General features: G+C 42.7%; 1 protein-coding gene across 2 annotated transcripts in view; it reads left to right on the plus strand.

Annotated features, from left to right (window-relative positions):
- The first annotated feature begins 1,162 nt into the window (after nucleotides 1-1,162).
- Nucleotides 1,163-23,616, plus strand: part of LOC128296899 (uncharacterized) — a 129,241-nt gene continuing 106,787 nt past the window's right edge. For both annotated transcript variants that reach the window (XM_053032423.1, XM_053032422.1), the window contains exon 1: nucleotides 1,163-1,284. In XM_053032423.1, the coding sequence (XP_052888383.1) occupies nucleotides 1,164-1,284 (121 nt within the window). In that variant the 5' untranslated portion in view covers nucleotide 1,163. The remainder of the gene's footprint in view (nucleotides 1,285-23,616) is intronic.

Here is a 23,616-nt window from a genome sequence, read left to right on the forward strand (position 1 = left end):
CGCTGGTACAAGTTAGAGCATCTTGCCAAGTGCTTCATCGCTCGGCGCAGAACCTCGTGATGTGGTTTGTACTGCTTGGCCCTGTGTGATAGGCATACTAGAGTGCGGAAAATTCCTTTGTGTCGTTTGTTTGTTTTTTTTTTTGCTTTTTTGCGCATCGTACTCCAACGGCGAAGCCACCTCGTCTCCGCCGATTCACTTTTCTTTTGTTGTGTCTGGTCTGCCCGGGCCAAAAGGGTGTGTGATGATTTATTGCCCTTTTCAACCGTCACGAACCTTGGGCGGGTGGGATACTGAAGTCATATCATCATCGCTCAACGTTTACCAACCATAACTCGAAAGCAAACAATGCCTTGTCAACGCTTTCTGCACTGATATCTAGCTACGTTTGCTTCCTTCTATGCGATTCGTGCTTTTCGTACACTGCCATTTGGGTAGTTCTCGTGCTGTGTTGGTAGGTCTACTGAACAAACACTTTCCGGGCTGTGGCTGTGGAAGATGTGGGAATAATTTCGCTTGCGATAGAGTAACAAGGATGCAATCTGTTCATTAACACTAAAAAGCGGCCTGCAGAGTAAAATCTTTCGGGAATATCACATCATATGGAAAAACTTAAATTTGCGATAAAAATTTATGTGCTTTTAATAGTATTGATTTAAATATTACAAAGCAGTATCAAATTTTTATGTCAAAGTTGATGTCATCATATAATATTTTTATGTTATTTTGTATTGATTTGAAACTTCAACTAGCTTTAGTATGTTATAATTAAAATTATAAATTGTAGGCATATTTTGGAGTATGTACCACGTAGTTTATTAATCTTTAACAAAAACAATTTTTATTGTATACAGCAAAAATAATTAATGTTAAATTTTTAAAATAATTGAATAAAGAACTTTGGCTCTACACCAGTATTTTGATGAATCGCTATAGCAAGCTATTTCCATTTATTTTGTAATTATTAGTAAGTTTGTAGAAAATGTGAAAAATCTGTTTGTGGAATCGATAATCAGAACTTCTCCAAATCCGCCCTCGACAGCGATGAACGTTTGCAATAAGTACTGAAAATTATAATGTCTCTTTTCAGATTAATCTCACCGTTCTCTAAACTTTGCACGGATTGTATCACGGATCGGTAGAACTTCGTACAACAGTCCAAAATGGTGGGTGCTTGGTGTAAATTACATGCCAGCTTCATACGTCCGTCACGGACCATCAGCTGCAATGTGCTGAAACGGTTCATCAGCATCGGTATCCTGCTACAGATCATCGCCAATTGTGGTATGTAAATACATAATATCTCCATATCACGCCCTCATCAATATGAGGTACCCGGAAGCACCTGGGTATGATGAAGAAATTTATTGCTATCGTTAGGGTAGGAAGCGGTGGTGGCGTTTTATTTTTTAAACCATGTACTCTACTAGCACATCAGTAGCCGTACCGATGGGTTGCGGTTGGGTCGAAATGAGTACTCTTTAATGTAAGCTACACCGAATTCGCAACGTCCCGACACGTATGACAACAGGACAATCAGGTACGGAAAAAAAAAATGGGAAGCTCACTTCAGCCGCAACGAGCTTCGGTTTAATGATGTGGGAAATTTGAAACAGTCGTCATAAAATACGTCCATCTGCCAGCTTGCATCCACCTCCAGCGGTGGTTTTGTGTATGTGTTGTGGTGTATCCATTCTGGGCCCTTCACAGAGTTTCGGTGAACGATCGGGTGACCACTAACGACATCATTGCGATTTCATTGGATTGAAACGTTTGGTTTTTGGTGCAATAATGCACGATGCAGAAATGGAACTGATCGTTGTCCGCCGTATACCGTAGTTCAACTGGGAACTGGTTTAGTTGGAACAGGATTTTGTTGGAACTCTGACTAGTGATCAAAAATCAACGTGAGCAGTGCGATTTAATTAATATTTGGCATCGTGTTTTAACAGTTGGTGATAGTAAAAGCACCAATACATTAATTTTGATGTACAATGCGAATGTGAATTTAAATTTCCATTACCACTAATGCTCAAAAATGTTGCTAGGAATGTTAATCAACGCTATCGTGTGGCATGCCGGCGGTGTCGAATTCGGGAGGAATCCGCGCTTCAACAGCTTGCTTACATTCCTCCGAACTTGTTTGATGTGTCAGAAAAGTATCGTGTTGAATTTGCCATTCATAAGCACTTGGAATTAACGTGAGAACAGACACTTAGGTGGTGCATTTGTGAAGTTCATTCAACGTTTTTCACGGATGGCTGTGTAAGTGTGGAAAATTTAGTTATCCGTTCAGGCGTTTCGTTGCGAGAATGGTATTCTCACATGCCTTATGTGTGCTTATGCATCCACATAGACAGGAATGCTGAATTGAGAAAATGTGCACCGTGGTCGAATACGTACGTTTCCTACCTTGCATTATTTTTTTTTTATTTACGTTCGTAACACTAAAGAAACATTCACCGACCGTTGTTGGGGAAGGAAAACTGTGGAATCAGCTGCATTTTCCGTCGATGAACCGACCGTTTCTTTTGGACTGTGGCGGTATGTTCGGTGGAGTTTCAGTGCGAGGAGAAAAAAAAGCTCTCCCCGAAAGCTCAACCATGGTGAAGTTTTTTTCGCTAGCACACGTGTGCATTCATCAAATGGCATTAAATGGAACGGTGTTCAGTCTGTGTGGCCATGCGCTAGTACGGTTGGTTCATTCCGGGTCTCAATAAGGCCGACACGACGAGGGAAGCGAGACTGGATATTCTATTTTGGTTACTGACCGCTTGTGAATGTAGCAAATGGAGAGAGAGAACAAAAAATACTTTCTTTCCCGTTCGCAGTTTTAAACTGCTACGTGCATAAAGTGGATCGGTGAATACTGCAGTGTTTGGGCCGAATTTGTTACTATACAACAGTTATATAATGAACTTTCCATTGTTTTGTTGACGAACGCTGCCCGGATTTGAGATTAGTTTTCATTTGGTTAAAGTTATTTGAAATTAAAACAAAGGGGTGTTTTTCATTTAAAACTGTTATCTGCAATACGATCAGGCCTGATAATTAAAATTCAGAAAAAATACATAAAGAATAAATAAATAAATAAAAAACAGAAAATAATACTAATCGTAGTAACAGTAGGAAAAGATAAAATAGTTTTTTTTTGTAGAAATAGAAACTGTTTGATTTCAAAATCGTTATTTTAATACGATTTAACGGATTTTTTTTTAATTTTTAAAAAGGTGCAATTGTTGATTATTTTTACAACATACTTAAAATTGACAAACAAATGTTCCCATCATCTTGTAGCAGGAACAAAACAAAACAATGGTTTCTACTGCTTGAATAAAATTGGGGTTTTTTCCCCAGAACCGTTGTCTGTCACGTTTAAGCTTTTGCACCCTTCCCGTTTGCGAACCAAACGAGAAGTGGGTGTAAAGTTAGTCCATTCGGTGTGAACATTTGGTGATTTTCCCTTTTTTCGCTTCTGTTCCCCCAGTTTCCGGTTCGCACTTGAGCCGATTTCACGCCTCGTAGGAGGTGACTGGTGAATCAGGAAATCGCAAAAACGAATCGCTGTGATGACGATAATGTGCCTACGGAAGTATTGGATTGACCGAACAAGACAAAAAGAAAAAAGATACTGCAAAGAGACTAAAGGAGTAAAGCGGGCGTGCGTTGTGACCTTTCGGCGTAGCACGGCGTGAAAATCCTTTCCGGGGAAGAATGTTAGTCCTTCGCTTGTGTGCTTGTGTCTGTCGGGCGAAGGAATCGAACGCGGAAAAGGGAGATCGTTAAGTTTTTGGTAGAAGGAATAAAAAGGATAGAAAACATAGACGTGCGGCACTCGGCGGACGGGATCTGTCGAAGGGTTGTACCGGGTTTGGTGAGTTAGAGATGGGCTATCAGTGGGCTTGCAAGCACACACAGGCGCATCGAACCGTGTACCATCTAGACTGGGCGTGTAACCACCAAGATCAGAGGGATCGATTGAAAACGCGTGTATCGCGCCCGTGTGTGTGTGTTTATGCTTTTTGTTGCATTTCATCACCTTTTTCCCACAGTCGGAAAGCAACAGGAACTAAATCACAAGGGTGGTTTACGATGAAAGGAACTCGAGATGAAGCCGGTTAAAAAGGGTGGTTTGGTAGAAGACCCGAAGAAACATTCAGCGCATTGATTGTTTGGCGGTGGTATGAGGTGGATCAAAATGGAAATATTGACAGCTGATAAAGCATTTTTGAACGGTTTTTTATCCTTATGGGATGTTTTGCAGATTGGAACAGAAATATGTTCGTGAACTGGGCGAGTAATTCTTTTACCACAGCGGAGCTTTGTGGAGCTTTAAGCGATGAAGCTGGAAATTTTCTATCACATCCTTGGGTACTTATGCCTGTTTGAATGATGAAAAAAGTGTGTTGTAAATGAGAAATAATCGTGTAACGGGCCTTTACGTAAAATGATTAGAGTACGGCAAATACTATAAATTAATTAAAAAATCCGTGTTCTGAGGCTTGAAAATGATATCTTAAGCATGTCTAACTACTGTTATAGCGTTCATTTTTAAAAATGATAATTGTTACAAAAAGGAAAACAATTATTAACAAAAATGTTTTAAGTGTTACATTACTGTATTGTGGAATTATTGATCGTTTATTTAAGTGTACTTTATTTGTATTTTGTATTTATGAAACCTCTTTGCTTTAAAAGACTTTTTAATGATTTGTTATGGATATGCACTGTTCTTTCAAGCTATTTGGTGGCTACAGACAGCGTAAGAATGCAACGTCAAGCATTTTGAAAATTTTCTTTGCTTATCTTCTTAATATCCCTCGAAGTTGATGGGCGTATTTGTACAACGGATCTATCTCAGCTAAGATGTTAAAGTAAATGTTTAGATTACTTATTCCGGCGCCATCGCACCATCGCACTACACACTTGACGTGCTCATCTCATGCTCGTGGCACACATCGTACGGATAAGTGGAATCAGATCTTCTTCAAACCCTATTCCACCATTCCTGAACTTGAACCATCCGCCTGACTCGAGTACTCAATATTTCACACTCAGCGCCCCCAGTCTACCGCTAATACGCTTATCAAATTGTAGGCGAAATAATAAAATGTGTATTTTTACGGCCGAGCGAATCTGCACCGCAGGGCCGCTACACGATGTGGTTATCGCGTCTGAGGTGAATGCGCTCCAACCCACCTCCGGGCGGAATAGAGTGGAAAACAGGAGCTAATATCCTCGAGCCATGATAGTGGCTGAAGACAGTTCCGTTTTGGCACTGGTTTTGCCAGCGAAGGCACACAGACGTGATGAAGCCACCAACACCCGGTACGGAAATCGACTCCCTTGCGGGGGCGGTTGTGGTTTTTCCTGTTGCGCGCGAACGTTACATCCGTGTGGCGCAAAGTGAGCGGCAAAGCGTGTGCCGCTTGTCGTCGTATCTCGCTTTCCGTTGGAGAAAACCCTTTCTGTGGGGGATGGATGGCAGAAATAAGGCTGTGGAAGCAGAAGGCAGTGAGCACAGTCGGATGGTTCGGGTTTCCGGCTTTTAGGAAGATTAAACTCCTTCCGAGAAGAGCGTTCGGTGGATATTTGCATCCAGTTGGAGCTGGCGTCCCGGACCTGCGCCGTGCCCAACCCACCAGTACTGTGCCGGGCTCTAGCAGTAGTTTGGTAATGTTTTGATAGTTGATGGTTTGAGGTTTGCCCCAAAATCGTCCGGTAAACGATGGTCCCGATTGGTGATCCCCAGCTATGTGACTACGCCCAGTGGGAATTTTTCTGTCGATTTGCAACCGGAAAGTGAACAGCTGGCGTACGTTTCGCCGTGGCACGTCGGTCGAAGGTGGAAAATAAAATTACGTACGCTCGATTTGAATGGGCGAAGCGGGATAACGAAATTTGATTTTCCGAATTCTGTTCCACAGGAATAATAAATATCGCTTTTTAATCCGTTGTTTTTCTTTCCATTTTTGGCTATCGTTCGAATGCGTTAGACCATACAAAGCAGCTGTGCTTTGTTTATCTGTAGCGGGCAAAATAGTTGAAATAACAAACTTACGTCCCAAGCAGCATGTAAATATGGGTGAAAATTTAAAACAACTTTTTCGCTACATTCCGAATTGATTAAAAGGCGCATGATCGGTGTGTGTGTATACGTCTTCACGTACCATTAGTGGCGTTTTGCTGGTCGTCCGGCTGATTGCCAGCTCCTGATACATGCTCGCACACACATATTGCTTCAGCAGAACAAACGAGGTCACACATTAAAGCGTGTCTGTTTGTTTACCCCGTATCCGACGCTGCATCGCTAGTGTCCAGGACGTTGAGCAGCAGAAGACGTCAGTCGCGTACTCGTAAACACGGAAACATCGAAAGCACACCAAATGGGCGCAGGCCCTCGATCCGGAAATGCGTTCGAGAATGGAACGCTTTGATAGCTGGAAGCGGAATCTTACATGAGCGAACGGACGGAACGTGCCGGTACCCATATCTCGGTGCTCTGCGTTGTTTACGCTACGCCTAGATGGATTTCACGTCCAACTGCTATCGCACTACTCCATTTATTACTTCATAATTGCAACCGAGGACGACCGAGCGTGGGGCAGCCGCTGCCGATGCATGCGGGCTTGGCATTCAAGCTTCTGGCTTCTAGCTCTCGTGTGGGTGATGAGAAGTCTTGTGATAGACTGCTGCGTGCCATAGAGTAGTGCAAGTTTCGCTAGCCCCCAAGATGGCGAGGTTTAATTAGAAACCAATGCGCATAAATGACGCTATGCGAAGGGTTGATTTGCGCAGTAAATATCTACCGCACGGAATCGTTGGACGCAATCGGGTGCAACGGTGTCGATGTTTGCAGGCTCATTTACATCGCTCATCTTGATGATGATTCATAAGGAAGGAGTGAGTGAGCGGAATCGATGGAAATGGTCCTACATTTTTCCAACCAGGCACGGTTTTAACCATCGTTCTTTGAATTTTATGCATTTCGGATGTGCTCGATGCATCATCGCATGACGTTAAGGAAGCTCAGCTCCGTCCAGTGCATGAAAGCAAACGGAACGTTGCTTAGCAACGATGAACAGTGGACCTCGTCTCGTAGTGTGTGTCCCGCTGCTTCCAGGGCAATAATCACGGAACAAATTTATCTGTCAAGCGATGGTCGGTTGGCCATAACTCTGTCGGCAAAGTTCTTGCGCGCTAAGTTGTTTGCAGCACCGGTTTGTCCGAGTTGGGTCACGGGTTTGACGTTGCAATTTCGATCAAAACGGAGTAAGCGAGAGGAATAGAAAAAAAACATTCCACCCCAAAACACTTCTTGCTAGGGGCCGGCCGAGTAGCGGTCAATCCTAGCTATAACTTTTCCCATTTTATTAAGCCTCTCGCTAGGCCGCTCGGGACGTCCTCGGTATAAATGAGCCGCAAGGCTAAACCCCAGACCCAAGCGAACGACGGTACGGAGATGAACGGTCACTTCCTGTGGAATGGGATGAGTTGTGACAGGGAAGGATACGGCATATATATACACCACCTTTCGGACCATTTTCTGGCCGAGGAAAGTTTTCATGGTACGAGGCACCGGTGCACCGAACCGGTTGGCAGTTTTTCAGCATTCTGCCTGGCGGAATTTTGGAAGGACGTTGATGGTCATGTTTCGATGCAATTTGTACCGGGTTCTTCCACAACTGTTCAAAAACAAATCTCGAAACCAGAACACCTGCACGCTTCCTTGCCATGCTTCCATTCCGCTACGGATGGGTGCAATGTCGTTCGTTACCTGGTCGATAGATTGGTTTAGCGGTGCTTACTCCTGCAACGTGGTGCTGGCAAATATAAGTACGAAAGATACCACGTGCAGTAAGCGGTTCTTGTAGCATTTTTTGGAGGTTTGACTCGTTTGTACTGGACCTCCTGCTTTAGGGAAGAAATATCAAAGCACGTACGCCATATACTTGTCGTCGGACAGGGTAATAAACTGATCCGTTCGAAAATGGGTGCATCGCAAGTGGAACTTTAATGGTCACGTAAGGAATTGTTTGTGGAAAAAGAATTGCCCGTTACTACTTGCAACCTGCATCGAAGTTTTTGGAAACACGTGTTCGAAAATAGTTCATTGAAACAACATTTCCCGAACATCATGAAAATCATGCTGTTTATCTAAACATATTTTTATACCTGATGATAGACCTTTATGACGTATAACATTTCAATTAGGATCATTTATACGGAATCAGGGAGAACTTCGCGTAAAAATGCATCGACTTGCCTTGCCAACAACAAAAGGAGGTTTAAACCTTCTTGTGCCTGAGTTAAAATTAAAATATTTACTTATAAATCGGTTCCTTAAAGAAAAACAAATAATGCCGTACACCAGTGAATATATTAAATATGATAATCCACCCAATATTTCCGATATTCCATCGTTCTACCCTTGCTTAAAAACATTAAAAATTGAAATTTCCTATCTCAACAAAAGTACTCTTGAATATCTGCTAAATTATTACACAAAACAGTTCTTAAATCATGTTCGTTACCACACGTGCAAACCAAATATTTCCAATATAATTGGAAAAGAATTTGGAAAAATATTAACTGCAACGCTCTTAATTCTAAACAAAGAAGCCAGTACTACCTGTTGGTTAACGTTGGTTGGTTAAAAAATATTAACACAAAAACTAAAATATAAATTTGGAATGAGTACACATGCAAACTGTCTTGAATGTACGACAATAGAAAACGTAGAACATAAGTTTAAAGACTATAAAGCTGTACGTAAAATGGCGCCGTTACCGCCATTTGAACAGCTAATCAAACCTGTGTTAGACAATATGAAGAAAAGGTACAGAAGTGCTATCATGTCTGCATTTATAAATTAGTTATAATTATTGAAAACAAAGAAATATGTAGCTACTAAAACATGAGCAAAACTTATTTGAAACAATTAATGATTTTCTTTTAGTAATAAAGTTAGGACATAAGCTTTGAAAAAAATAGAAATAAATCTTGGTTTGTTATAAACAAATAAAATCTCCCAAATTAAAGCTCCCAATGTTTATCAACTTTCAATTCCAAGAAATAAAAAATAGACCAAAATGGATGGATATTTAAGGAGGTAATTAAGATGTTCGATTTATCGTATGGGAAATAATTCCATTGCGTTAGTTAACGTTTTCTATGTATTAAACCTAATGTTACGAGGCTCGTTGTATGATGACAGGACTGCTTTCAGCAAATGCGTGAGCTCTTGTTTGTTTTGATGTTAAAAATTAATTTTGCTAGCAGGTGAAATTATAATAATAATGAGTAATGAATTTTATAGTTGATTTGGGATGTTCGAATCACAGTTAATAAGTTAGTAAGATAAATAGCCCACACAGTAAATTTTGATGCTAAAATAATATCCCTTCTTCAGAATAAGGGCTCATTCAATTATTACGTAACGCTGATAGGGGGGGAGGTCAGTACCAGCGTTACGATTTGTTACATAGGGGGGAGGGGGGGTTTAACTTTTTGTTACGTAACATACAATAAGATTATACTTAGATTCCCGCTTCATAGTCTATGTATGAAAAATTAACTTATTTAAGGGATTTTTATACAAATTCCTTGTTATCTATCTACTTGTCGATTATTTAAAGGACAAGTTTCTTGGTATCTTTTGATACCCACTCATTGATGACTTCTGATGTCTACTCAGATGGTGATTTTGGAACCCTGTGTGTTGTAGTGGATCCAGTTTGCATCCATTGTCACATAGCAAGCATCGTCGACTCTTAAAACTTACATTGAGCTTGAAGAGCTCTAAACAGGCTCAGAATGATGCATGCAATTTATCCATTGTCGTGAAGAGCTTCATACAATCATACATCAATCATTAACCATACATCAGTTCATTATTCAATATCATTTAGTGCTCGGAAGCTCATTTACGGTACAATGAATAACTTTTGCCAACTAGAACGTGCAACATCGTGATCGGTGTTTGTATGGCCGTGTTTGAACTCAGCATACCAGCTAAAATGGTTGTTTTAAAGGTGCTGAATTTGACGATGCTTATCAAATAAATTTAACCTTTTTTTTAACCAAATGCAATTTTTTATTGATATTCTAAATTAATGATGTAAAATTAATGTAAACTAATGTAAATTAATGATGAGGAGCGGCCCGGTGGCATCAGGACCAAATCCCATCCGGACCAATCCCCCGTAGCAAGGACTGACTATCCGGCTACGTGGTAGAATAAGTCGATACGGCCAGGCCGTTATATTGAAACAATACATAAATTAATGATGTTCAATTGGGTGTTAAATGATAACAATGGGTTTGAGTTTTGAGTTTTCCGGCACTTCATGGTCTTGGCCTGCTGCAGGAATCCTCTGAACCACCTACGGTCAAGCGCCGTCGTTAGCCAATCCATAATCCCGATCTGTCTGTTGGACTCATCAAAGACATCCCTCTAACTTAACTTGGGGCTACCAAGCCTCCTCTGTCCATGAGGACGACCTAAAACAGCTTTTTGGACAGGGTCGTCCGGTGTCATTTTCATGACGTGAGCAGCCCATCGTGGCCCAGGCTGGTCCAATTCGCTGTACGACGGTAGGTTCGCCGTACAACTCATAGAGCTCATCATTGTAGCGGCTCGATTGTCCTTCCACACAAACGGTGCCAAAAAACCTTCTGAGCATATTTATACTTTCGTTATGTTTTAGATAATTTAAATGTGTATTTTATCAACAAATAAGATAGTTAAAAAAAAAGAATGAATAATGAGAATTAACAGAAGACAACTACGCTAAAGAAAGGTTGCTGGATAAATAAGAAAGGAATAGTACTGATAAATAATTTACGTGCGAATTCTTTCTCTTAATAGATTACATCGATTCGTCATGTAGTGTAAACTTTAAAACGAGCTTCTTAAGCTTTTCTCAGTGGTGTTAAAGATTTTTTTACGAAGCGTCTTCCAGAAATTACTATTATTATCCAGAACCTATCCAACCTAGGTTTAGTTCACTTTGTACATGCCAATCATGAATTATATTGATGAAAGCTACGAACAGCCTGAAAACTGAAGTTAATGAAGTATCGTACGCAGAATCGTAGCTGTACAGATAGAAGTAGGTTCTAAAACCGCTTCAAATTATTAGCAATGAGCAATGCATTATGAGCAAGTTATTCTGGCGTGTGTAGTAAATTTATTAGGCAGTTTGTTCGTTTCGTTTTGCATTTGTCGAAATACGATGGGATTACATGGATTACTTAAGAAAATTTCAATTTTTTTTTCAAACAAGGGGGGGGGGGAGGGTCAACGAAATGTTACGTAATTAATGGAGGGGGGTTGCGTCCAGTGTTACGTTTTGTTACAATAGGGGGGGAGGGGGTCGAAAATTGACATTTTTTGCGTTACGTAATAATTGAATGAGCCCTAAGATACCTTTTCACGGTTCAAATAAGGAAATGTCTCAGCAGCCTATGTGAATTGCAAGAAATGTAACTTTACTTATCAACCACCATAGGGCCACGCCATCGTTTATGAAAAAATAAAAAAGCACTTTCTTCACAATATATGTATACCACCAGCGAATTGTGCTAGCGCATAAGAAGGCACAAAATCACATAAAAACCTAACAAGCCAAAAAACTGCATCACAACAACATCATCAAACAGACCATGTTTTGTCCCACTTGCGATTGAAGGAATGAAAAATGAGCCAACGGGTTTTCGGGGGCCCCAGAGTCGCATCCGTGCTAAAACATTACACGGAGTTTCGGTGCAATCGTTTCCCTATTTTGCTCGCTGGCTGCAGTACGATATGTGCTGCTGGTGGTGGTAGCGTATTTGTAGTGCTCAAGACCATGCCTGCCAACGATGGGATAAGCATATTTCGCTGTACTGCAATGTGAACGTGCAATACCCATGCAGAGCATTTCCCGCGAACGGTTGGAAAAGCGGGAAAGGCAACCTGCCAACCTTCTCGCGATTGTGGCGCGCGTGGCCGAAGAATCTCGGCACCTTTTCGCCTTTCGCCGGATTGCACCACTGCACGCGCGGCTTGAGAGTAAATTTGTTTTTATGGTGTAATTGTGTTGATGGTGTTTTGTAAACACAGCATGGTGCATTGTTAATGGTGACTGGCACGGAAACCACTCATTTGAAACGATTTCGCTTGTGAGTCTCGCTTTCTGTGCACCGTGGGCCATGTTTGTACCATGGTTGCATACTTGCCGAACAATGGATGCGCGAATGAAGAAGTTTCGCACATGTCTTTCCGCTTATTATTGGTTTAGTTTCGGGTGCACACGAGTGGGTGATGATTTTTTGCAATTTCGCGAGAAAAAAAAAAAAAACGCCACGACGCTTGTCTTCCCTTTCGCTGTGAATTGGTGCAGTTTTCGACGACGTCACCATGGTGCGGTTCACCCCAAGACGATCTCCAGTGTCAGCTCGTTGTCGTACGATGCCGTCACTAATTTGTATAATTACTCCGGCTTTTCGGGTTTCGCCGTCGGTATGGAGGCAGCATTGGAAAAACCATGCACACAAATATACAGCAACGTGACAGCAGTGCGGTGCATAGCGATGCAATCCACCATCAAGCCTTACGTTGGCGTCTGTTCGTGCCGGTTCGGTTTGAGCGGTTTTTCGGTTTGCTCGGCAAAGTGTTTGGCAAGTGTTTGACGGGATAATACGCGGGGCTGTACGGCGTGGGGGGAAGGACCGAGAGCGTTCCGAGATTTGTTTAGTATATTTCGTTGCGGTAGACATCGTCGGGAATGGTGGTACACCCAGCACAGGGCAGAAGACGAAGAAAAACGAAGGATAGTTTGTTCTGGCAGCAGGGCGACGCTCGCTGCACATGTCATCCACCCGGTGCGGTCATTGAGTGCTGGGTGCTGGGAAACATGGGAAAAGCTTTTCCGACAGTAGTGAGAAACATACGTCACGGAGGGACCTGGTAGCCACACAGGGAGAGTGATAAAGATTTGGTGCAAATGTTAAGTTACACATGGGGGGACTCATTCTGGGAAACACACTGGGGAACCATTCTGTGGTTATGGTGGGTGGACTGAATTGAAATTGTTCAAATACTACCAGCTAGTCTTTCATTACCGTTTTTTGGTAGGAAAGTATATTTGCAGTGCTCTTTCGAACATTCGGACCAGTTATTTGTAGGTCGCGCAAACTGCTCGAAAGTTGATCATGAAGTCATCCGAGAGAAGGAACGAGAAAAAAGGGCCCTGGGTCGACCAAGGGAAAATATTGGACTGCAATTTAGAGGCTCTGGCTCCTCATTTGTGGCCAAAGTTTCGCAGCGTTAGATAAAACTTGTGCAGCAGCAGAAGATTGGGAAGTGGGCAGAGTATGTACGACATTAGCCCAAAATATTGTGGCGAAGAAAAGTTGGCACCTTCTGTCAGCCAACTGGTTTGCCACCGGGAAAGTTTGCTAGACTGCGCGTGTTCCCGGCGAGGAAAGCAGTATGGAATGGAATGAATTCTTGACAGGCAGATAGCTTAAGCACTGACGAGTCGGTCTCATTTCGGAACATATTCTTCCATTGGTGTCATTCCCAAAAATCGTTCAGCGATGTCGGCGGGTGACTTCGATTCACTGAACCAGACGTTATAATCAGTAATTTAATGATTCTTGCCATTACCGATGTGCGCCGAGAGCGAGTGAATGCAGCTGGGATAATCAAACACCACACCTGCTATGGAAACCCCCCCCGTGCATAGCCCGTGGAAATTGCTGCCTGCAATGAAATCGTATGAGAGTGATGAAAATCTTCTTCGGCATGCATTGCTACGAGGTATTGAGAAAATGCACGATGAGTTTTCTCCCTACAGGTATGACAATATCGATTTTCGGAACCAACGTATGTCAATGCATCGCGTGGTCATCCCGGTTGTCTGAACGCTATCGGTTACGGCCAGAGCAATGTCTGGTCAGAGCGGTCTGTGTGGTTTGGCCACGCACGCTAGAACACGTAACAGTTAGCGATTGGTGCGTCCCGGCGGCCACTGATGTCATTAGCAAATTGGAAACCCGTTGAGGGTTGGTTGGTCGAGTGGATGAAACTACCTGAAATTGCAGTCTTACGGTTGGCGTAACGATGATGCACCTTGGAGAACGATAAGGAGTGAGTTCGCTGAGTACCACACAAATCTAACCTGTCAATATTGTATACACTCACGGAGCATAAGGCACCGTCGCTCTGTCGTGTGATTTCTTTACTGCAAGAAATAAAGGAAAACCCACCGACAGCGCTCAATGTATCGCTAGCAAGGCTACATCAAAGACTGAAGTAAAACTCAACAATACCGTCGACGACACAGGGAAAGACAAACATTAGACAGCGCTGTCTATCGCCCTGGTGGGTACGTGGGAGTGTCAGCAGTCGGGACGGGAACAATAGCCTACTACTCGTCGATTGCTGGTCTCAATTTGCCCACACCTTATCGCTTCGACGCAGGATAATGGATCCAAGTAGACTGGATTTTTGGTGAGAGTACCGACCGGCCGAGGTCAGAGGAAATGACAAATAAAAGTTTTACTGTTTGCACTACCACTCATCCGAAACCAGCAGCGCCACGATCTTTTTTTCGGTGCCACTTTTTTTTCCTGATGTCGGCTTAAATTCCTCGGGGAGTGAGGAAAAGTGCACCCTCCTGCTGGGAAGCAGTTGAAAAATAAAAAGGAACTCCGTCATAAGCGTGAGAAAGAGCGAGAAAGCGAAAGAGAATGAGAAGAGAGAGAGAGAGAGAGAGAGAGAGAGAGAGAGAGAGAGAGAGAGAGAGAGAGAGATAAGTAGAAAAGAACACTGCGAAAAGAGAAAAGAAATAAAAAAGCGACTAAGAAATCAGTCTCCACTGGTTCGGGTTGGGTATTCGGACAGCTAGGTTCTGGCTGGCGTTTTGTTCGAATGTAGCTCTGAATGGAAAAGCATCAATGGCCGTGGAAGCTCACGACCGGTGGAGGATGGCGTTCCCTCCCATGGGAAAAGACGGACGCGGAAGAAACAACCGGAAAGTTTGAAGCTTTTATCTGACTGTTTTGGAGCTTTTTTCCACACTTTATATCTTAACCTTTTTGTTTTGCTTTTTGTTTTTGCTCCTTCTCCTGTCTAAGAGGGTAATTGTAGGACTTTTTTGCACTTCACTAACTTCTCTCATTGCATCATCCCGTGCCAGAGCAGTCGGTGAGGTCGAGATGGGTAAACCATGGCCTCCCCCCCCCCTCCAAAAAAGGAGATGGGAATGGGTGGCAGAAATGAAAGTGGTTTGTAGGAAATTAGATTTATGTTCTGTTTGCTCAGGCCGTTTCCCATTTCCCAAGCGCGCTCTATGTATTCGTGCCGGTGTGTTTTTGTGTGTGTGTGTGTGTGTATGTGTGTCATTTTATTCTTCTGTTTCATTTAAGGTTTCGGTGTCATTTTGTTTTACTTTTTCTTTGTGGGCTTTGTGTTTGGAGGTCTTCTTGCTGCACGGAAGTCATCGAGCATGCTTTTGAGTATGATTTGTGAGAAGTTATTTGAGAAAAAAAGGGTGTCGTAAAACTGTCCATTACAGTATCACACGTTTCGAGTGGATGAGAGTGGAAGTATAAATTATGTTTGCGTTTGTTTTTGGAAGCTGCAAATGTCTGTCCTACGGTTACGTCAGCCATGTTTCAAGAGAGAGACTCTCTTAGTAAATAATAATCATTACAGATGATGAAGAAGAATAGTGATAAAGTTTCATTGCAATGCGAAACTTTTGGTGTGCCTAAAAAAAAAATGTAAAATGAAAATGAAATGAAAACATGAAAAGAATCGAATTTCTCTTAGATGTGAAACATTTAGTGGATGTGCGCGAGTGTTAACGGAAGCAATTACCCGCAAAACCACCATATTCAATCTTGCTCGAACATGCTTGTTTCGCTGCGGTAAAGAATTTTCTTGCGTTCGACGCATTGTTGCTTAATTGAGCGAACTTTTCGTTTCGGGTTCATTACGAAGGTTAACTATCGTGAACGGCCCCCTCCCGCAGGGAGAGAGTCTAATGGCGGTGTGTGCAGGAGTAATTTTTCGAAACCTACGGTATGTTATGCGAAGCCCCCCCCCCCTCAGCAAAACCGTCCGTCTTTTGGCTCAATAACGTTAATTAAGTCCAATGCGATTCATTCATCCGTTTGGTCGCGAAAGGCGTGGGCTAAGCGAGTGGGCTGTAGTGCCAGCTGGTGATGTATGAGGTCCGACGAGGTTCCTTTCGCTTTTCCCGCATGGGAAAAGCTTCTTCTAGCTGCAATCAGTGTTTCATAGTGTTTCGTGCCGTGATCATTCCGTTTGTCGTCTGTGTGTGCGGTTTTGGGTAGCCCACAGCGCAGCGTGTGTGTGCTTGGAGCATAAAACACAGGACGCACCGCACCCGTGACTGATTGCATGCGGTTAGCAATAATGGACTGGGCTTCCTTCCAGCACCTAATTACAGCGAGGTGCAGGAGTGATGCCAATAAAATTACGCAAATTATTATAGTCAGCCCGCAGTGGGGTTTACCTGAGTGCGTGCAGAAGTTGACGCTCCATGGAACGCCATTTGGCCACGAGTGGCGTGGTCTCGTGGTCTCGAGTCCTTTGCTTTGATATTCATTATGATGACGCTTTATGAATCACCAGTGACCGGCAATGTTTTGTATATAAGAGGTAAAAATCTAGCTAAATTAAATAATTAGAGCTAATGGGGTTTACACGCATTGTAGTGTTGTTGTAACGAACAGTAGGTATACCGCTTAGGTGTGAGTGATTGACTTTAAATTGTCTTAAATTTGGAATACTGGTATGAAAGTGAATTGAGAAATATTTTACTATCATCTGCAGAGTGTTGTATTACTGTTACCATAAAATGAAGATGATAAGATTTCCGACTTGGTAGCTCAGCAATTTACCAATAGTGATTCTACGCCAGGAGACTCCGAACTATTCAGTCCGGGGGCCACATTGGTAGAAACTACCTTGAAAGTCTATTCAAGGGGCCTCTTCAATATATTAATATTTGGTCGGTTGAACACTATTAAAACTTATCTTTAATGAGACAATTTCATAAGATATTAACATAAGGAATAGAAGGCTGCACTGGAGGCTCTGAAAGCCTGCATGCGGCACGTGGACCGTAGCATGGAGATCCATGTTCAACGTCAACGTATTGATATATTTGTACACAGGATTTTATCTAACATAGGTGCAAATAAATTGAACAGCTCCTTCTATTGCTTCAAAAAAGCTATTTCATGCTGTTGCAAATTCGGATTGAAAAGTATATTTTTAACAGCCTCGTTATACTGAGAGACGTTCAAAATTTATTACTCGTCTTTTCTCGATTGCAACATGAATAGGGTGCGATTCTCGCAATACAGCCCTTTTTATTGCCTTGCTGGTGGCGCCCTCTCCCGTCATTTCTTTTAAGCTCCGATCCTCCAGATGAGCAGGTTGTGTCAAAAAACTTTGACACATGCTGTTCATGATCTTATCTGATCATTGGTAGGTATTACGAAGAAGTGTTAGTGTTAACACCCAGAATGGTGAATCTCAAGTTCATAGAAGTAGTTGTGTGATATTATTTCACTTTTCTAGTACTTTACTTTTATAATAAACTTACAGTACTCCATAAATAAAATCTGTCAACTGGAAGATTTATAATTTTGTTACATTTTTTTCACATTACAGGGCTAAACCCCTAATAAATATAAATTTCACTTAACTGTTGATGCGATTTACTTTAATGCAATAGAATTAATCACCACCACGACTTGAAAGTTGTCACTAAATTAAGCTAGCAACAGCTAGTTCTGAAAAGTGTTTCTCTTTTGGAAGCACCCCCGGCCGTTATGCCTTTATTTTCAGTTGGTCTTCAAAGATTTTAATGTTTTACTTACCCTATGGAGGAGAATGCCCAAGTTTGGCCAGACTTCAATAGCATCATATCGTCAGACATCATGCTAGTAACTGGAACGAGTCAGTGTTTTTGGAAAGTTTTCCTCAATTCATTAAGCTAGTTTTGGGGCTAAGCATTTGGGTGCGCTGGAGCAATACTGCTACGAGGAACAAATTCTCCGGGACAACTTCGCATCCCGTTCGATATGGATGGCTTTTCCTGCCAGTACACCAATTAGTGGGAGCCTTTACCAAGTGCGTTGTTTTTCGGATCAACATGTGTGCCGAAGTTGCGGCGTTGTGCAAGTTCTGCAAGTGTTGATTCCCGACTCGAAGATTGATCCGTCTCGCTCGTATCGGAAGCTGTTAGTCCGGGGCGCCCGAGGCGCAGGGCTAGACAATGGTCAGCAAGCGGGTGGGTGGGATATGTGTACATAAATCTTGTGTGTAGAGCACGCAAACCACATCGTTGTCTGCTTTTCCCCGGGGCAGTGCGAAGTGAAACGGCTGTGTGTGTGTGTCTGGCTGTTCTCTTTCCCGGGAATTAGGCTTCCCGGGAACGTGTACCGACCGGCGTGCTATGTAGCAAAGTTTTGCCACTCATTTGTTTGCGGAAAAACATCGGCTGCTGCTCTCTAATATGTCTACGAGTGAGCGGAGTGGTTGCGTCCAAGTTTGGGTTTGATTTGGAATCTAGCTGCCTTCGGGCAGATCGTTCTGGTGCCCCGGGGAACCAGATGCGAAGCTAGATTTTGGAACTGTACCCACACCATTCTGCTTCCGCAATCATCCTTTACTCGAACACTGTTTACCAACTAATTAGACAGCACAGAAGGGAACCTGCATCGTGGATGGAAAGTGGGACATTCAGAACACATTCTACAGCTCAACAACTCTCACCCGAGCCAATCTCAGCCATGCGAGATCGGACACGAGTACGGCTGTGTAGTACACACGTTCGACTTGTCGGGGAAGCGGGTCCCGTCCGACCCGCCGAATGTGCACGGAACCGTATTCGTGCAGCCTTATGTGCGGAATATAGTACGCATAAATCTTATGCTAGCTTTTGCGTTTGTTTTCTTCCGTGCTTGTGCGGTAGCGATGGATATGGGTGGAGAACGTTCTTTCGTCGGCGGGCACAAAAAACACTAATTAATGACCCTGAGACCCTTATCGTTCGTGAAATCGGAACCGGAACGGCAGCGGAGGCCCGACGGCACCACGCAACTCGTCATAAAGTTTTAACTAAAAGACGCAAGCTGCCAATTTCTGTGGCTGTTTATGTTTGTGTGTGAGAAAGTTGAAGACTTTGGCATGCTTTGACAGTGATGCACACCAAATTGACACAGGCAAGCACAAACCGCTAGGCAAATGGTGAAGTGTCATTCATTGCCGGTACCGGTTTGGATACCGGCAACCGTGGAGACCGGTGCACTTAATTAATAGAATTTTTGTTATGAATGTGAACTGCAACCGTACTGCAGATTTGTGGTAATGTGAAGGATGCGGCATCCTTTGGAAGGTAGGAAACCAGTGTGTAATGTGAACCTCCACTGTGCAGAGTGTTTGCTCTGTGTGTGTGTGTGTTATGTGATTTGTTTTTCAACAGTTTCAGCAAACGAAAACGATGCGCTCGTCCCGTTTGCTGGGGAAACCTTTTAAACGCTCCCAAAAGCACACGAAAGCGCCACCACGTTCGGCAATAGTTGGTCGGAGCTGTTTGCAATCAACCATCGCCAAAGAAGACCTTGATTCCGCAAGTTGCAAATTCACGTCGGTTTGGCTAGTGGGATGAGTCGATCGGTGTAGTTTCCGCTGTTGAAAACCACCACACCGAATTGTGTGAAGAGATACGAACATACATTTGGGGTGTTTGGGAAGGTTTCCCGCACAAAACACTTTTGACTCGTTGCAGCTGGAGCATAATTCGCATAACGGACGGCGAGCGGCCATGGCAAAAGTGCTGTGATTCGAAACGTATAACAGAGATGTTTATTTAAATTGTCCACCGGGTACGGTGTGTGTGTGTGTGTGTGTGTGTGAGTGTGTGCTTTTTTCCAGGATGTAGTTTTGTTGGTGCAGTGGGGTGGTATGGGTCCGAAGAATGCACTCTGGGTATTGTGAAAGCGCAAGATATTTTTCACATAATCTCATTTATATTATTTCTACCGAAAGCAAATAAACATATAAACTTCCCACCGGATAGCACCGATAGCAGTCGCAGCAAAAGCAAATGCGGGGCACCGCAATTGCTTCTCGAGCTTTACATTGCACCCAAAGCTCTCTCCGTATTATGTTCCGTGTATTTAACGCCGAAAGATGTGAATACCACGGAGGTTGGTAGTTTGGGAAGACCGTAGCCAACGCAAACAATATCATTTCGATGGTTCGTGAATGATCCTCACAAAACTAAGTGATTGTTTTTGTATTTACTAAAACCGTCGGTTTCGACTCACCCGTGGCCCATACCATACACTCCAACCAAACGAGAACTGAGCGAATGTTTTAAAGCATGAGCATTATATAATGCTTTCGATTTACTTTTAACTGAATTCGTTCGTAATGCACCGTTGCCTGCCTATACATAGTTCTTCTATGTTTATGTAGGGTGTGCAGTCAGCACGCCGTGCAACGATCATCTAACTTCCTGGGGATTCTTTGAACGCACTGAATCAAAACGGTTGCCGGTAAATCAGTCCACCGCCGACTTTTGCGCCGAACTCCTTTGGGATGCATTTTAGGTTTAGGGTTGACTGCGAATGAACGTAGACAAATAATAGCGATTTGGTGAATCATAAATCGAATTGGTTCCGTTCGGTCTTGAGGAGATAATTTCCAAGGTTTAAGAACACAAGTTTTGAGAAATCGATATTTGTTCGTGGAGATACTCCCAAAGAAGGAGAACCACTGCTGGGTGGCAGTCCCGTTTTGTTTTATTTATCGGACAGAGTAATCGTTTGGTGGTTTGAGTTTATTGTACATTCGGTTAATCAGTTTTCATTTATTATTTATTTATTATTTATTAATCAAAATTGTTTGCCTTGCGAGCTGTACAATGGCATAAAAAAAACTTAAATCTAAAGTGGCCCTAAACTAAACCCTACAACGAAAAGAACAAATTAAGAAAACTGCAGGAACAAGCGAGTACAACTAAACCGGAAAGACAAAAAGGAAGGAAACAAATAGAAGAGGAAATGGATAAATCACAAAACAGAGTAAATAGAGTGGGGAGAAAAAGAGAAAGCGAAAAGAAAACAGGAAGATATCTAATTAGAAACAGAGGATAACATACGAGAGCGAAATGAAGACAGGGAGATGCCATAGTCAAAATGGGTAGAAAGAACATTGAACTGCCGATAACACTCTAGAAGCGGGTCACTAGAACCAAATAGCCTACGGCGCACTGGAACAATTAGTGGAGGGCGAGGACGAAGGGACCGGGTGGGAACATAAAGAGGGATGATAGAAAGAAGGGATGTCGCATCGGTAACCCCAAGAAGTAAGCCTGCAATAAAAGCTCCCCAGTCATACAAACGCGGAGTCTCTTGGTCGAGTTTCTTTTGTTCTCATAGTCAAGTTTTGAGTCAAGTATCTTTCGAGTAGACAACCGAAAGGAAGACGAACTTCAACCTTCACGCACACATTTACACCGCATGGTATATAAAGCGGCGCGTAACCACGCCCGCTTCAGTCGCCCGGCGGCTTTTGCAGCGTGTGGACCTACGCCGGATCGTAGCAAAAATATGATTCTATGCAAAAAAAAGGGGGGGTGGGGGAACTAGCACCACTCTCTGGCTCTCTCGTGAGAGCCGTTATCAGAGAATGATACTCTTTTTCCCCATATATTTGCGTGGCGATAGTGCTGTAATGAAAGAGAATATTGGATTAAGTCGGTCGAGCAGCAGCAATAGGTACATCCTTCAGGGTCGCGTGAGTAGCTTGGCTCACGTGCGTTGCTAACGGTTTATAAACAAAGCCTAACGGGAAGGATTTTTGTCATTGAAAATTTTGAAAAACATTCAAATGGCTTGGCGATTGGCTGTTTTTTAATAAAACATAAAATTTAAGGCATTTTGAAATAATTTTTGCATTGAAAAATAATGAAAAAAAATTTTTGGTATAAGTTTTAGAACTTTTCAAACACCATAGAAAGATGTATTATTTTATTCTTTACATTTTTGTAGAACATCATTTTTATCTATCTCTGCTACTTTTCTAGTTATTCTTAAAAATATGTAAAAATTGTGGAAAAATCACCACTAATATGTATAGAAAAACTACATTTCTTATTCTTAACCACTTTGTAGAACAATGTATGTATCTAACACTTAAACTTTTCCTGCTATTGTTAAATACTCCCGTGTGTTACCGATCGCCACAAAGCAATGTCTTCGAATGTATCAAATTATACCTAGTTTTGATCATTGAATTTGTGCGCTTGTCCTTCAAATATCTTAGGAAAAAGTGTTCCAATTGTTTAGTTAAAGTGTTGCCAATACTTTACAACCGATGGTTTATAAATAAATAATAATTTAAGTACGATTAAATGCAGAAATCCACACACGCCAGTCAGTTGGACGCTTTAAATGAGAGGTTGAATATGTGGGCTTCGAGCCGCATATGCTGAGCTGCAAGGCGCGTAAGCTGCATGGACAAAATTTGACTCTAAGTCGGCAGACGCGAGCACAGTACACAGGTACCTGTCGACACACGCGTTATCGGTCGGTCGCTTTGAATGTGTTCGCCTATGCGTACATAGGCGCGTAAGCTGCAAGGACAAAATTTAACTCTAAGTCGGCAGACGCGAGCACAGTACACAGGTACCTGTCGACACACGCGTTGTCGGTCGGTCGCTTTGAATGTGTTCGCCTATGCGTACATAGGCGCGTAAGCTGCAAGGACAAAATTTAACTCTAAGTCGGCAGACGCGAGCACAGTACACAGGTACCTGTCGACACACGCGTTGTCGGTCGGTTGCTTTGAATGTGTTGGTGCGTTGCGATATCCGTATACGCGCGATGGAGGGCGTGGATCGCGTACCGTGATTTTGCGTGTGTATCACGTGTGTGTTCGATTTTTTAACTCGCGTCGCATGTAGGCCAGAACGAGAGATCCGAATAAAAAATGGATAGGCGGAGTCCATTTGCTGGTTGGGTCCTTGACCAAGACAACGTCTGGATTCCAGCGAAGGAAGGTTTAGGAGCTCACACCGAGTTGAATAGGATGGTAGATCAGCATTGGAGCAGCCAAGGAGGCGAGTTTTGAACAGAAGGCGCAGTTTAACATCTCCTTAAACCAACAACTCCGTCCTTTCCAGGAGTATCATGTCTAAATTTATAACCTCAATTACAATATTGAGTTAATGTTTTTAATAATGAAACATTTAAGAAACCCAAGGTCTGTGTAGGATAGAGGTCGAGTAATATAGAGCAATTTGACAAGTAGCCAAAAGTTCGTTACACGTGATTTGACGTTTGGACGCCCTTTTCCATTCAAATGTTTTGTGTGTAGTTGTGTTGATTGATCGGGCCGGTCATAGCAACAAGATTTTTATTGTTTTAGATTTGGTTGGAAATTTGTGTCGCTGTTTTTCGATTTTAGTCCGGAATAAGATCTGCAGATTTTATTGGCGATTGGTGTTAGGTATGATTGTTGTTCAAGGCAGGTGAAAAAACGGAGAATCGGATTTTGTAAAGCGATCATTTGGCAAC

Source organism: Anopheles moucheti, chromosome 2, assembly GCF_943734755.1.
Source record: "Anopheles moucheti chromosome 2, idAnoMoucSN_F20_07, whole genome shotgun sequence".
Taxonomy (NCBI): domain Eukaryota; kingdom Metazoa; phylum Arthropoda; class Insecta; order Diptera; family Culicidae; genus Anopheles; species Anopheles moucheti.